Source organism: Gymnodraco acuticeps, unplaced genomic scaffold (assembly GCF_902827175.1).
Source record: "Gymnodraco acuticeps unplaced genomic scaffold, fGymAcu1.1, whole genome shotgun sequence".
NCBI lineage: Eukaryota > Metazoa > Chordata > Actinopteri > Perciformes > Bathydraconidae > Gymnodraco > Gymnodraco acuticeps.
In genome coordinates, this window is record NW_022989821.1 from 18,152 (window position 1) to 33,802 (window position 15,651).

The 15,651-nt window shown below is 44.3% G+C and overlaps 2 protein-coding genes across 3 annotated transcripts in view; one reads left to right on the forward strand and one right to left on the reverse strand.

Moving 5' to 3' along the window:
* Nucleotides 1-807: 807 nt before the first annotated feature.
* The window catches only part of LOC117557862 (apolipoprotein A-I-like), a 31,408-nt gene continuing 16,564 nt past the window's right edge, over nt 808-15,651 (reverse strand). The window contains exons 1-3 of one of the 2 annotated variants that reach the window (XM_034233847.1): nt 6,103-6,320; nt 2,125-2,275; nt 808-1,982 (exon numbers count right to left, since the gene is read on the reverse strand). In XM_034233847.1, the coding sequence (XP_034089738.1) occupies nt 1,439-1,982; nt 2,125-2,275; nt 6,103-6,142 (735 nt within the window). In that variant the 5' untranslated portion in view covers nt 6,143-6,320 and the 3' untranslated portion in view covers nt 808-1,438. Of the gene's footprint in view, nt 1,983-2,124; nt 2,276-6,102; nt 6,321-15,651 lie in introns of those variants that run through there. The other variant, XM_034233840.1, reaches the window with a different exon arrangement.
* LOC117557875 (apolipoprotein A-IV-like) lies at nt 12,203-13,394 on the forward strand. Its single transcript, XM_034233860.1, has 3 exons — nt 12,203-12,242; nt 12,359-12,509; nt 12,621-13,394. The coding sequence occupies exons 1-3, from the start codon at nt 12,203-12,205 to the stop codon at nt 13,183-13,185; spliced, it is 756 nt and encodes a 251-aa protein (XP_034089751.1). The 3' UTR covers nt 13,186-13,394.

Sequence of the window (15,651 nt, forward strand, 5' to 3'; positions counted from 1 at the left end):
TGACGTAATATTTAGTAACATCATAATAAGAGTTATGTTTATTTCCAAAACTCATAATGGTGCGATTTAAGTAGAATACGACACTGTGCTTTGTTTCGTGTGCTGCTCCCCACAGGGGGGGGGGGGGAGGGGAATTACCCACACCCTCTTCCTGCAGCAGCAACAGGGTGATTTCGAGGCGAGTTGATTTAACTAGTTAAACCGTTGAAATCTCCAGAATTCGGCGATTCGTTTCAGTACAAATCTTTACATTGCTTTTAAACCGAAGTTCCACATTAGTGATGCCCTCTTTAAGGTCTCTCCGAATATTTGCCGTGCACACACACAGAGGAAACCAAAAATATTGCATCTATCTGTTCCACAGGTAATTTTATACCGTCAATCACAGAGTCTGGCGAGGCAATGTCAAAATATAGATTTGAAATTACACTCACCAGCTCGACGATTTGTTGGTAACCGTTCGCGACGCCAATTGTGAAGTAAAAACTTCTTTGCAGCAATGTTGAGCGCATCATCAAATGAGTGAAACTGGATTCGCCTGTCAATACACTGATATTTATTGAGAGACAGACAATTGCATACGGCCGGGAGATCATCCTAGTTTCACACTGTCCTTGTGCTCCACCAAGGTAATCTCTGAACCAAAAGACACAAAACATCTAACCAACACGAGGAGAGGCGGGCTCCCAGAAAGCCCGCGTATAATCAATAGCCGATGCGAGACAATGGTCTGCTTGTCTCAAAGAGATGCTGCCAGGTCAACCCCCCACGGACATAGGAGAAGCGTTTGACCTGTGACCTCAACCTACAGAAGAGTCTCTGACTGACTACAAGCAGATGTTTGCAGTATCACAGATTCTATAAAACAATAAGAAACTCTATAAACAGATCAGATGAAAATATTCTCTTACAGACAGGAGATACAGAGTGACTAATTTATGAAAAACATGCCAGTCTCCTTTAGTATGTTCTTCTTTTCAAAATAACTTTATTTTCTATAAATACCATCATTAGTTTCTTACTTAAGAATGTATATTACACAACATTTATTCAGTACACTTTAGTTACCAAATGTTTTCACCTGTCTTGCTTTCACGAGTAATTATAGGTGATGCAAAGTAAACTCATGAGCTTCAGTGCAGCTCATAATGTGTTTTCTGCTTCAATTTGTCTTTTTTGTTTTTCATGTCCACTTTCCCCAGTCTGATTTCACAATGCAGAAAAAACATCTGATTTTCAGATTTTCAGAATCTACCAATCTATGTTCCCTTTTCATTAATTTACTAACACAGTTTGTAACCTCCAAATCATTATTTTCTTAAAACATCTATAACTGGTTAGCTTGTGTTGTCGTTTTGTTCATTTTGTGTCCCGGGGTCAGATTATTGTGTTTCTGTTGATGCAGTTTCTTTCCCTTTAAGGTGAGGGGGAGGTTGACTTATTTGGATTTGGCGTTGGCCTCGTAGAGGGAGGTGAGGCGGGCCTGGAGGTCCTGGGAGTAGGGGTTCAGATTTACTCTCAGATCCTCAACGTATGGGGCGGCCATATCTCGAACCTGAATGGCTTTCTGTATCAGCTGATCTTGAACCCGCTCGGCCATGGGGGCCACACGCTCCTGGAAGTCCTGCAGGTGCTGGTCCACTTTCAGCTTCAGGTCATCGGTGTAGGGCCCGAGCTGGGCCTGCAGGTCCTTCACACTCTGCTTCAGCTCCTCGCTCTTCTGCTCCAGGGTGGCTCTCAGGGCCTCGGTGTCAAGGGACTCAGCGTAGGAAGCCAGCTCCTGTTTGAGCTGCTCCACTCTCTGCTGGATCTGGACCTCCATGTTGTCGGTGTAGGGCTTCAGGGCAGCGGCCAGCTCCCTTTCCACACACCCGGTCTCACTGGTGACTTTGTGGATCATGTCCTTAGCTGCAGGGGGAAGCTGGTCCTGCACGGCGGAGGCAAAATAGAAGGCAGCCATGAACCCGTCTACCAGACGGTCACTAGAAAGGAGCGAGAACAATGGGATGTTACCTTTAATTCGAATTCAGTGAGGAGAAATTGCATATCAGTTTGCAGTATACTTTTTTTTGTTTGCATCATTAGAATGTCGACAATGGTAACAATGGTCTTGTCTAGACTTACTTGACATGCTTGACAAACGGTGATTTGCTGATCATCTGGAGGGTGTCATCAGCTGTGTCTTTTGCCTTTGCGACATAGTCCCAGAAGGCCTCAGTCAGCAATTCAATCTGTGGCTTGGGTGCATCAGCATATAAAATGTTGGCATTGCAGCCTGTTGAACAGAGACAAAAACATTTTGAACAACAGTTGGAAGGTTCAAAATATTTCAGAGTTTTCAGGTATTTTAACCGAAAAAATATTCCGAAGGAGGTAAAGTGGCACTATACTGAACTGCCAAATCCTAGAGGCATGTGTGAGTGTGTGTGAATGAGCATTAGATTAGATCAGGGGTACTCAAACTTTTTTGTGAAAGGTCCACTTGTGAATTGTATACAAGGTCAATGGTCCGGATCAATGCCAGTAAAGTCTGGACCTTCTGGTCCAAGCACTTGCCTGTCGGTAAACGGTGCCCCTGTATACACACACACATTCAATACATACATATATGATGGCTTGAACTAGTGGGAGAAATGGCACTGTTTGTCTGTAGCCAATGCCTTGAACCTCGGCAAAAATGGCATTAGAAGCATTAGAAAGTCAAGGTAAACTTGCGGTTAACTTGCGGTCTGCAATGCGTGTCACGCTCGCGCACACAAGTAAATATATATATGCACGTTCATTCTCACAACGCGTCAGACACAAGAAAATATACATTAATGGGGACCTATCATGCAAAATGCACTTTGTGATGTCTTTTATACATAAATATGTGTTCCCGGTTCGTCGGGGAACTCACGCAGCGTCAGAAAATAAAACCCTCTCTCTTTTCCTCAGTACCCAAATCTTTTAAAAGCGGATACAGATTTGCTGCCGATTTGACGTCAAATCGTCAGCGGACCCACAGAAAGTTGCTATCAGAAACAATGCCTGACGTGTTTTGGACGTAATCTCGTCTTTGTTTACATTAGCAAGCCTCGCTAACACTCAGAGCTAACCTGTACTGTAGAGCACATGTGTTTAAAAATCAGGAAATACAAAAAGGAACTCACCTTGTGATAAACCCGCAAGAGAAAAAGCATTTGAGCTCCATACTGTTTCAGAAATAATCTTTGATGTGGTTTAGAACAGGGTGGCGTTTTATCACAGCAGAATTTAACTTTATCTCTGGTAGAATTCTGATCAGGCATTAGCTCCGCCTCCTCTTTTGTTTTTTCAAGCTAAGGACCCAAAATCCGCGTTTCTCTAACAGGGCTGCAAAAGAGGGGTATGAGCAGTATGAGGCATGGCTACAATGGGTGAACTGTTTGGTATTTTAAGCAAAAAACTTCACAGACATGTTTTGTATAGGTATGGCCCTACAATATATTTTTCCAATATAGCATAATAGGTCCACTTTAATTTACATCAGAGTCAGAATTTATTTATTTATTTTTTATAATGGGACACAGGTTTCGGTCCGGATTGATTTGCAGTTCGGTCCGGATCCGGATCTTGGTCTGGATCCGGATCTTGGTCCGGAGTTTGAGAAGCCCTGAATTAGATGATTGTCTTGTTTTTATCTTGGTTTTATGGAAATTATAGATAGACATGCACCCCTGCGTCAATTTAGAGTGAAGGGACGAGGCAATCCTTGATTTTCTGCTGAATTATCTAGTCTTCTTCATGAGAGAAACAAGGCCTGGGCAAAGGCTAGGAAATCAGGCTCAGAGGTAGAATGGCTACGCTTTAGGCAGCTAAGAAATAGCTTCACATCACAAATAAAAAGTGCTAATTTGAAGTATTATCTGTCAGTTACCACAAACAACCTGAATAATCCTGGAGAATTTTGGAAAGCCATAAAATCGATATCCACCGGTGAAATCCGTAATGAGCTATACCTCCGTGCCTTAGCACAGCATCTGGCACAATATCGGACAGGGCTACTATGTTAAATTGTTTTAATGAGCATTTGGTGTCCTGTGGCTCTCTCTGTTTGATTCTGTCACTAACTCTGCTTCTGTGAACACCACAGTCTGTGACTCTGAAAAACGTATTTTGGAAAACCCTTTTAGTTTTACTCCTTTTACTGTTGATGTTGTTCGTGAAGCCTTAACCAAGTTAGATCCTAAGAAACCGGCTGGCCCGGACAACGTAGAACCTTTCTTTTTAAAGATAGCTGCAGATTTTATTGCTCCACCTCTCACTCTTTTTAACCTCTCCCTCAGCTCAAATACAATTCCAAAAGTATGGAAGTCAGCTTATGTCCTACCTTTACTAAAAGGAGGGGAGGCCACCTTATTAAATAATTATAGGCCCATCTCTAAATTGTCAGTTCTGGCTAAGGGTCTTGAATGCCTAGTGAGTGAACAGTTAAAGGAGTTTTTATGTACAAATGACATCCTGTCTAAACATCAGTCAGGCTTCAGAAAACAACATAGCACCATCACTGCGACAATGAAAGTGGTGAATGATATGGCGAGTATTTTAGATAATAAGCAGAGTTATTCAGCTCTATTTGTTGACCTGTCCAAAGCGTTTGATACCGTCGATCATCACATCTTGAAGCAGAGGCTGGCCAGTATTGGCATATCCAGCCATGCAGTGGGTTGGTTTGTGAACTATCTCTCTGAAAGGTCCCAATGTGTTCAGTTTGACGGGCTGTCTTCTGAGTGGTTAAACATTACTAATGTTTTAGGTCCTCTATTATTATCCATCTATATCAATAGTTTAGGTGAAAATGTCAATGGAGCAACCTTACATTTGTATGTGGACTATACCGTGATGTACTGTGCAGGTCCCTCCATTAAGGAGGCTGTTGTTGAATTGCAAGCTGTGTTTACCATTATTCAGACTCAGCTCTCTAAACTAAAGCTTCTTTTAAATGTTGATAAAACCAAGGTAATGCTCTTTTCAAATTCTAAAAAGACACCAGAGCCTGTTTTAGATATTGTAACTATGCAAGGAATACAACTTGAAGTGGTTACCTGTTACAAATACCTTGGTATCTGGCTTGATGATTGTCTCACTTTTAAACTTCATGTCAATAACCTGCTTCAAAAACGGAGGGTTAGGCTAGGTTTCTTTTACAGGAACAAGTCCTGTTTCTCGCTTGAGGCCAGGTCACTTTGACCTTTTTACCTGTACTGGACTATGGTGATCTGATTTATACGAATGCACCTGCCAATTATCTAAACAAGTTAGATGCTGCGTATCACAGTACGCTGAGATTAGTGACAAACTGTAAAGTATTAACCCATCACTGTACCCTGTATGCAGTTTTGCCTTCACTAACTGTACGGAGGCTCGGTCACTGGTACATTTTTATATACAAAGCCATGTTAGGGAAACTTCCATCCTACATCTGCTCCCTGATCTCACGGCGAATTGTATGTGGCTACTGCCTGAGATCGCATGCTGTGGTTTTATTAAATGTGCCAACTGCTAGGACTGTCTTAGGGAAGATAGCTTTTAGATGTGCAGCTCCACTAACTTGGAACAGTCTGCAAAAGGAATGGAAGCTGAGCAATTTGGTTCCACTAAATGTTTTTAAAGCAAGGATATATGCTATCCAATCGGAAACTGTTCGAACCTGTAAATGTCACTAGCTATGTAAATTGTAGTCGCTGTAAATATGCTGTATGATGTCCTTTTTGTTTTTCTGTTGTTTTATGTTTATATGTATTCATGTGGAACCTACTTGCATCAGGTCACCCTTGAAAAAGAGATCAATTAACTCAATGGGACTCACCTGCATAAATAAAGGTTTGAAATTAAATTAAATTAAATGATGAGCAGTCTGGCTCCTTATATGGTCACCCATAAAGGTTCCATATCAGTACAGACCAGTATATTAATGTGTGTGTGATCGGTTAATTTCACATTCAAGGAATTTCTGGGTGTTATTTAAAAGTGATTTGAGTGGTCCAAAAATCTCATTGCAATTGTATGTTTTTCCTTGAAGTCTTTTTACTTGAGCGTCACGCGCCAAAACAAATAGGGATATTTTTCCACCATACTCACCAGTGACAATGGCAAGGACGAGCAGAACAAGGACCTTCATGGCTCTTATATCTTAACAAGGAGATGCAAAGATAGTTCGCAAAGCATGTTCACTAAGATTTAGTGTAAAAAGAAAAAAATTCAGAAGCTACTCCAAGCCAATCTGTTACGCGGAGTGAAGCAGATAGGACCCAAACGCAGATTACACTTGACGATACCTTTATTTCAAGGACTTTAAATAAACTTGGACAAACAAAACATTCTTCGGTGAACTGGGTCACATACAAAAGAAGCACCAACACTGAACACAGGAGGAGACAGACTAAATACAGGGAGGGTAATCACAAGACGAGAAACAACCGGGCAGGGGAGGAGAAAACACAAGGGCCACAGGTGAACACAATCAGATAACTAGACACACCAGGGAAACTAATGACAAGAGGAAAAACACAGGGAAAAGGACCAGACAATAACCAAGAGGAAAACATGACATGGAGAACAGCAAAAACACCCAAACCTACAAAAGTGACATGAACTTAGGAGTGTGACATAACCCCCCCCCCTCAAGGGACGGATCCCAGACGTCCCAAAAAACAAAGTCCAGCAGGGTGGGTGGAGGGGGTCTGGAGGACGGGTGGAGGGCGGACGGCCCGGGGGCAAGGCAGAGACCAAGGTGGGGAACTCGGGCGGACGGACCGGGGGCAAAGACCGGACAGCTCCGGAGGCCGGGCAGGAGCCGGTGTCGGCAAGATCCCCCACAGAAGAGGACACAGGGCCGGCAGGACCCCCGGCAGGAGAGCAGTCGGCGGAACCTCCAACGGCACGGGACATAGGGTTGGCAGGACCCCCGGCAGAAGAGTAGTCTGCGGGACCTCCAACGTGACAAGACATGAAGTTGGCAGGACCCCCGGCAGAAGAGTAGTCTGCGGGACCTCCAACGGCACAGGACATGGGGTTGGCAGGACCCCAAGCAGAAGAGCAGTCTGCGAGAGGAAACTCGAGAGGGGACTCGAGAGGGGACTGGAGAGGAGACTTGAGAGGGGACTCGAGAGGGGACTCGAGAGAGAGGACTTGAGAAGTGTCTTGAAAGGGGACTTGAGAGGGACTCGAGAGGGGACTCGTGAGGAGACTTGTGAGGAGACTTGAGAGGAGACTGGAGAGGAGATTCGAGAAGGAAGTTGAGAGTTGACTTGTAAGGAGACTTGAGAGGTTACTCGAGAGGTGGCTTGAGAGGTGACTTGAGAGGTGACTCGAGAGGTAGCTCGAGAGGAGACTCGAGAGGTAGCTCGAGAGGAGACTTGAGAGGGAACTGGAGAGGAGACTTGAGAGGGGACTCGTGTCGGTCGGTACGCCGACAGGACACGGGGAGGCTGGCGTCGGCTGGAGAGCCAACAGGAGACGAGGTGCTGGTGTCGGCCGGTACGCCGACAGGCCTCGGGAGCTGGCGTTGGCCGGTACGCCGACAGGACTCGGGGAGCTGGCGTCGGCTGGAGAGCCAACAGGAGACGAGGTGCTGGAGTCTGCCGGTACGCCGACAGGACTCAGGGAGCTGGCGTCGGCCGGTAAGCCAGTCCTGGAGCTGAAACTGGAGTCGGGAGCATGGCTACTGGGGCCGGTACTGAAACCGGAACCATGGTTGCTAGGACCGGAGCTGGGGCCGGAACCATGGCTACTGGGGTAAGGACTGGGGCTGGAACCATGTCTGTGTGGGCCGGTTCTGTAGCCGGAACCATGGCTGCTGGGGCCTGTACTGGAGCCCGTACCATGGCTGCTGGCGCCGGAACCAGGGCTGGAACCATGGCTGCTGGGGCCTGAACTGGGGCCGGGACCATGGCTGTGTGGGCCGGTTCTGTAGCCGGAACCATGGCTGCTGGGCACGGAACCGGAACACGGATCCATGGCTGTGTGGGATGGTACTGGAGCACGGAACCATGGCTGTGTGGGCCGGTACTGGAGCATGGAGCCTTGGCTGCTGGGGCTCGGGCTGCTAGCCTGGCCTTGCGACTCCTTCTCTTAGCAGCCGCCTAAATACTCCGTGGACCTCCATAAGCCAGACGAGGTCCAGAATACGACTCCTGGCCAGGAGCAGGAACTGGGGCAGAAGCATGGGTTGACTTCAGACGGAACCCACGAGGCGTATGGTACCAGGTTGGGAATTGGGAGCCAGGGAGCTAGCATGCCTGGGGCTAGCAGGCCGGGAATCACACACCGGGAGGATCTTTGAAATCCAGCCAGGTAAGAATTTCACCTAACCTGGTTTCTCTCTAGCCATCTGGCGCGCCTCTGATAACACAGCCTTTCGCTGCTGAACTCCAGGTGCTCTCTTCCATCGATCCGAGCAGTTAGCCAAAAAAAAGGAAAAATTAAATAACTCAAGCTCGAACGGATCTGCTGGGCCCATTTATTGGTTGGTGCTTTCTGTTACGCGGAGTGAAGCAGGTAGGACCCAAACGCAGATTACACTTGGCGATACCTTTATTTCAAGGACTTTAAATAAACTTGGACAAACAAAACACTCTTCGGTTAACTGGGTCACATACAAAAGAAGCACCAACCCTGAACACAGGAGGAGACAAGACTAAATACAGGGAGGGGTAATCACAAGACGAGAAACAGCCGGGCAGGGGAGGAGAAACACAAGGGCCACAGGTGAACACAATCAGACAACTAGACACACCAGGGAAACTAACGACAGGAGGAAAAACACAGGGAAAAGGACCAGACAATATACCAAGAGGAAAACATGACAGGGAGAACAGCAAAAACACCCAAACCTACAAAAGTGACATGAACTTAGGAGTGTGACACAATCCTTCATCATCTCACCTGAGTTTGCTGTTGTATCGGCAAATCCACTTGGCACTGCTTGTGTTGAGCCGGTAAGGTTCTGCAGCTTATAAAGCAATACGGACTCTAATGATCCCAAAGTACATTGGCTAGTGTCTTGCTGTCACCTTGCCTCACCCTGCTATCCTCACTGACACCCAGTGCCAGACACCACGCAACAATCATGCACAACCCCATATTGTTGCACCAATGCACAGACACACCAAGCAAATCATTTATTTTAAACAGTTTCATATGTCAGTTATCATCTACCAAACACTATTGATTTAGTTACAGTATGTGCCTTTTTATCATGATTTGGCCTAAATATGTGCGATTCCTTGGTGTTAGAGTGTTACTAAATCCTCAAGTGTATCCTTAAATGGACCTTGTCCTCAAAAGCCCTACTGTCCTCAAAGGTATGTCTGTAATCACTTTTATGCCAGCTCTGCATCGCCAGAGATAACGCTTTGCCAGGATTGGCAAAATCCCTCTCCTTATGTCTCTGATGTCCAGCTTTGATTAGATTTACAGTGGTTGATTTATTGTCACTATTAGCTTGCCGTGTTGCCAACCAACTTCACTGTAGCTTGTGGTTCTAGTCTGTGTCATGCTATGAGTCCTATAGGTCAGTTTGGCCAAAGGTCAGCAGACACTAACACCGTCAGCTTTCAGAGGACAAAGTAGCCTCAGTATCACACAAGGCAAATCATAGTATCAACATTTTTGTTTCTTCCATTTTTTCTATAGACAGTGTCCAACTCACAATGTCTTAGACTTGAACATGTAACATTTTATAGAAACGATTATTCTCATTTTACCATGATAGTATTCTAAGACTTTTGAACAAGTGGGCTAAACTTGATATGTATATATCTTCTACTTATTTTGTATAGTGCCCATGCAAAACCGGCCTTAGTCTATAGAATTGCTGCTTGAACAACTCGTAGAAACAACTTAACCCTCAACACTGCCTTCTTTTTTAGTCCTTATGACAAGTTTGTTTTTTTTCATTTCTCAATGTATGTATCGGGTTCCAAAATGAGATAGACACTGGCTTTGAGATAACCGGTTATAAGGTAAATCAAGGATTTAATTAGCTTGAACATTTTGCCTTTAGAAATGCTCTTAGTTTAAGTCAATTGTCTCAAGGTCTGCTGCACCTATTTGAAACACATTCCCGTTGATGGCATATATCTTTGTCAAAAAACAAAGTTCCTAGTCTAATAGGTCAGAACAGCAAACGTGTGAAGTTGGGTTGTAATTTTTGTATACCCAACAGCAATTGTGACTGAACTAAGTGGGTAATAGCCTGCTGCAGACATGGTGACATGATCAACTCAGTATTCAGAGCCCTGAACTCCTGACCTGCTCCGGCCCAGAGTCCTGTTCATTTGTTTGTTTTCTATAATATTGGACATGTCCTATTTGACCCTCTTCGGCACTTTACATTCCGAAGCATTACATCTGTAAAGTGTGAAGAAGGTCAGATAAACTGTTCTCAAGGAATGGGAAGGAATACCAACATACAGATCCCTTGCTTTATATTTACAACGCATTTTAAGAGGCAGTTTGGTACATTTATTACAAACTACTTACTCCAATTATTCCCCTCGGTCAGTTTAAAGCATTTTTTAAAAGGCCACAATTTGATTTAAAGCTAACTTAAATTACCTCAACCGCATTACCAAGGAAAATTGATTCCAACACTTTGGCTTTTGGCTTCTCACTACGCATATTTAATTCACGTTTCTTGCCCCTAACACAAAGTCCACCAGTCCAAGCATATTGAGGTTATCTGGAGTTATCTGAGGACACTTTTACCACTGGACAACGTGGACGGTTACTATGTCCTAGATGCTTTCTAAAAAGGGGTCAAACAAGAACTATTGCAATATTCATGGTCAGGTACATTGGTTTTATTGTTCCAAAAAGCCATATTGCCTGTGAAAACTGTAAAGGTTGTGTCAGTGCGCATGTGTTGGAGGCTCAACAGCTCATGTGATAGTAGTGCGGAAGCAGAGGAGTCAGGAGGAGAGTCATTGTGACAACATGGAACTTGACTTCTGGACTTTGAGCTCTTGACTACAACTTTTCTGTGCTTCAGTATATATATATATATATATATATATATATATATATTAGGGCTGTCAAACGATTAAAAAATGTAATCAGATTAATCACAGCTTAAAAATTAATTAATCATGATTAATCACCATTCGAACTATGTCCAAAATATGCCATTTATTTATGTATATTGTTGTGGGAATGGAAAGATAAATGAAAGAAGGCGGATATATCCATTTAACATACAGTATCTATGTTTATTATAACATTTTTATGCGTGTCAAAATGAAAGACAACCCACACACCTATCAATCATCAAACCGTGGGGTCTTAATTCATTACGTGTTGATTTCTATCAACGGGGGAGTACTTCCGGAAAGTCGACAGAGGGGGGGGGGGGCGGCGGCGGCTAGTGGAGTACTTCGTGACCACAGAGTGTGAACGTTGTGATCAGCTGTTTTAGCGCAGTTCTCCAGTGAAGGGGGGGGAGTCTCCCTCCGCAGCCGGTTGGCGTAGTTTTGGCACAATTCCGTTGTACAGACCGACGTTAACAGCAGCCCTGTCTGTGCACACGGAGACCGACTCTGTCTGGAAAAGCTTCACAAGTACGTCGGTACGCAAATGCGCTTTGTGACACATTACGCACATAACCTGCGTACCAGTTATGTGCACCCCTGTACTACAGCAAAAGTATTCTCTGCCGGGACTTCCTGCAACAACACCACGTCGTGATCAAAGATGTTCTATTGAGAAGATGATCACTACGTGACAAAAGTTTCCAAACCGTGGCTACTGAAATCAATCTTACTAACTGCTGTCTGTGCAATTTACTCCGCGCGAGTTGGCAGACTTTGTTTTGCTTACTTTAACATCATTTTTCATGGTGGGGCTAAGCCATTTATTGGTATGGGTGTAGCCTACCCCAGCCATACCCTGGCACTGGTGGCACGTATGGGGCGGGCCATTCTGCACATGCGTTAAATGCGTTAAATATTTTAACGCAATTAATTCAAAAAATTAATTACCGTCGTTAACGCGATAATTTTGACAGCACTAATATATATATATATATATACATGGAAGCACCAGTCTGTCATTCACAAACACGCTTAACTCTGAGAGACGCACAAGCCAACAGCAGGTGAGAATTACACTAGATTTCAATACATCACATGACACAATAATGAAGTCTGAAAGCTAACAATCTTATAACTGTTTTTCAGCAACCATGAAGGTATTCCTTGTACTCACCATTGCCGTACTGTCTGGTAAGTTGTTTTTGCTTTCTCAAGTGTCTTTTCTACATCACTCAGTATGGTTTACCCAACTAACAGCTATTAATATGAACTGCATTTATAAAGCTGCTTCTGTGTCCGTCCAACAGGCTGCAATGCCAACATCTTTTATGCTGATGCACCCAAGCCACAGCTTGAAGTACTGACTGATGCTTTCTGGGAATATATTGGGAAGGCCACCCAAACAGCTGATGACACCCTCCAGATGATCAGGAAATCAGAGTTTGGACAGGAAGTCAAGTAAGTAGTGTGACACACAGGAACCATGGTGACTATTAGTGGAATGTGTGGTTGGCATGGTATTACACAAAAACGTCCGATTGTCTAACCTTCACCCTGCGTGTCTTCCAGTGCCCGCCTGGCCGACAGCACTGACATTGCCAGCCAGTATGCCGTCTCCCTGCAGGAGCAGCTCCCCCCTGCTGCCCAAGACCTGATGACCAAGATCACCGCAGAGGCTGATGTGCTGAAAAATGTTCTGACCAAGGAGCTGAGCACTGTCAGGGGCAAGCTGGAGCCCTACACCGACGACATGAAGGTCCAGATCCAGCAGAGAGTGGAGCAGCTTAAACAGGAGCTGGCCTCCTACGCTGAGTCCCTTGACACCGAGGCCTTGAGAGCCACCCTGGAGCAGAAGAGCGAGGAGCTGAAGCAGAGTGTGAAGGACCTGCTTGCTCAGCTCGGGCCCTACACAGACGACCTGAAGCTGAAGGTGGACAAGCACCTGCAGGACTTCCAGGAGCGCGTGGCCCCTGTGACGGAGAAGGTCCAGGTGGAGCTGATGCAGAGAGCCAACCTGGTGAAACAGATGGTGTCCACCTACGCTGAGGACCTGAAGGAAAAGTTGGACCTGTACGCCCAGGACCTCCAGGCCCAGCTCACTTCCCTCTGCGAGTCCTTTATCAAGGGCAACTAAGTCCACCTCCGCCATCGTTCATCAGGATGCTGACCTCTGTTGGAAGCATGTCAAATACTGTAAACCAAATTAAACTAATATTTATTACAAGTTGCAAAGCTCTGCACTTGTCGAAATTGTAAATATTTGTGTTTTGAAGTTGGAAACTGTGACTTTTTTGTAATCTCTGTTAAGTTATCAAAAATAAATACTTGCATCTGCAAACAATACTTTTGTATTTCTAGTCGATTACAGATGATGTAAATCTACAATAAATCTAATCCTAAAAAAAACATTAAATATATGTTTTGTACTTACGCTGTTTTAGAGCATACAGTGAATTATCAAAACATCTCTAAAACAAACAAATGGTTACTACATGAACATAAAGAGAGACTGCTGTGGTCACGGTGGGGCATGTGCTGCTTTTCATAGGAGGTAACTTGTATTTCTTCCATGTCTTAACATGTCCTGGCTCCTGTCACAGTTTCGTCTCAATCTTTATCCAGAGGCAGAATTATGTTCCTATTCAGATACTTGTCAATGCTTGCCATGAAACTGCACCTTCCTGTTTTCAATACTAAAATTGAGAAATGTTTTCAAAAACATGGATGACCAAGGTACTTTTAATGCTACTTTGGAAACAACAAAAATACTTCTAGGGTGGAAGAGTTGTGCAATGTCTTATAGTTGTAAACATCCAAAACAAAGCCTTATCCACCTCTAGTGACGCTGCCTGCATCCAACGTGGAGGTCCAGAGTCCAAATACAATACTAACTTTACACTCATGCACACATGACACACAAGCAATGCACATGTGTTCCCAGGTGAATAAGGTGGAAAAGTGTGTTATTGAGTTATCTAGATATATAAGGCATAATCATTAATTACAAACATCACCCTTGAAGATTAAATACCTTTATTTTGTATAATCCCTTTATAACACAAATACTAATAATGCGTTGTTATATATTTATAATAATGTATAGCAAATACTTCCAATTTTACAACTTAGGTAAATGGTTTAGCGAGTAATATTAGCACAGCTAATTAGCTAATTTTACTTTTTAAAGTAAAGAAATTGGTTGTAGACCTAGAGATAGAAGCCTTTGATAATTTGTCGTCAATAAAATAGTTAGTTTTATTTTATGTTACTTTAGATTCTACTCATAGTCACCAATATAGTGAAGAGGATGTTGTGTTATCGACTTAACTGCTTCAAAGTATTTAAAGCAGTGGTTTTCAAACTGTGGGGCGCGACCCCTGATGGGTCGCGGAGGTACTGCAGGGGGGGCGCGGGAAGAAATTGTAAACAAACACTGCTCGAAAATAAATCTACAAAATGGAGAAGTTTTTAACACGGCCGTCAGTTAAAAGAAAAGTGGATGAGCCTACGACAAGCCTTGCAGCAACTAAGCCCAAAGCAAGAAAGTATGATGAGTCATAGATCTCCCTTGGCTTCACATCTAACGTGGTAGGTGGGGAGGAACGAACAGTGTATGTCCTCTGTCTCAAAACCTTAGCAGTAGCGAGCATGAAACCAAACAAGATGAAACGTCACTTGGAGACCACACACCCCAATGATGTGAACAAGCCCCTCGATTTATTTCAGCGAAAACTACAAGAATATCGTGGTCAGCAGATCTGCTTTGTTAAAACAGCATCTGTCACATCTAATGCTCAACTTGCCTCGTATAAAGTGGCCTATCGTATCGCCCAGTCTAAAAAACCACACACCATCGCTGAGAAGCTCATACTCCCTTGCGCTATAGATATGGTTTCAACTTTAATTGACGAGGCAACTGCCCAAAAACTCAAAGCCATCCCCTTGTCCGACAACACTATTGCTAGACGCATTGATGACATCTCAGAAGACATGAAAGAGCAGCTTGTTGAGAAAGTAAAAGACGAACACTTTGCGCTCCAGGTAGACGAGGCTACAGACAGTATGTTAATTGCGTACATGTCAGATAAGTGGATACAGATGAGCTGAGCGAGGATTTGCTATTTTGCAACTATGTCTGAAAGAGAGCAACAGCTGATGAACTGTTCAAAAATAATCGACACCTGTCAGAGTGAAGCCGAAATGAAATGGGAGGACTGTGTGGGGATCTGCACATACGGTGCCCGGGCAGGAACACGGGGAGGGCTACAGGCGCTCATCAAGCGCGTTGCACCGAGAGCATTGGACGCATTGTATAATACACAGAGAGGCACTCGCGTCAAAGCAGCTGAGTCCGGAGCTTAATGCCGTTTTATCCGATGTTATAACCACCGTCAATTACATCAAAACAAGACCACTGAAAGCTCGCCTTTTTTCCGCATTGTGCGAGGGGATGGGCTCCGAGTACACTGTACACAGTAGCTGTTCTTTTTCACAGCGAGTCCCGATGGCTCTCTCGCAGAAAAGTGCTGTCCAGGGTGCTGGCGCTTAAAGATGAGATCAGAATCTTCTTGGAAGAGGAGGGGAACGATCTTGCCAGCAA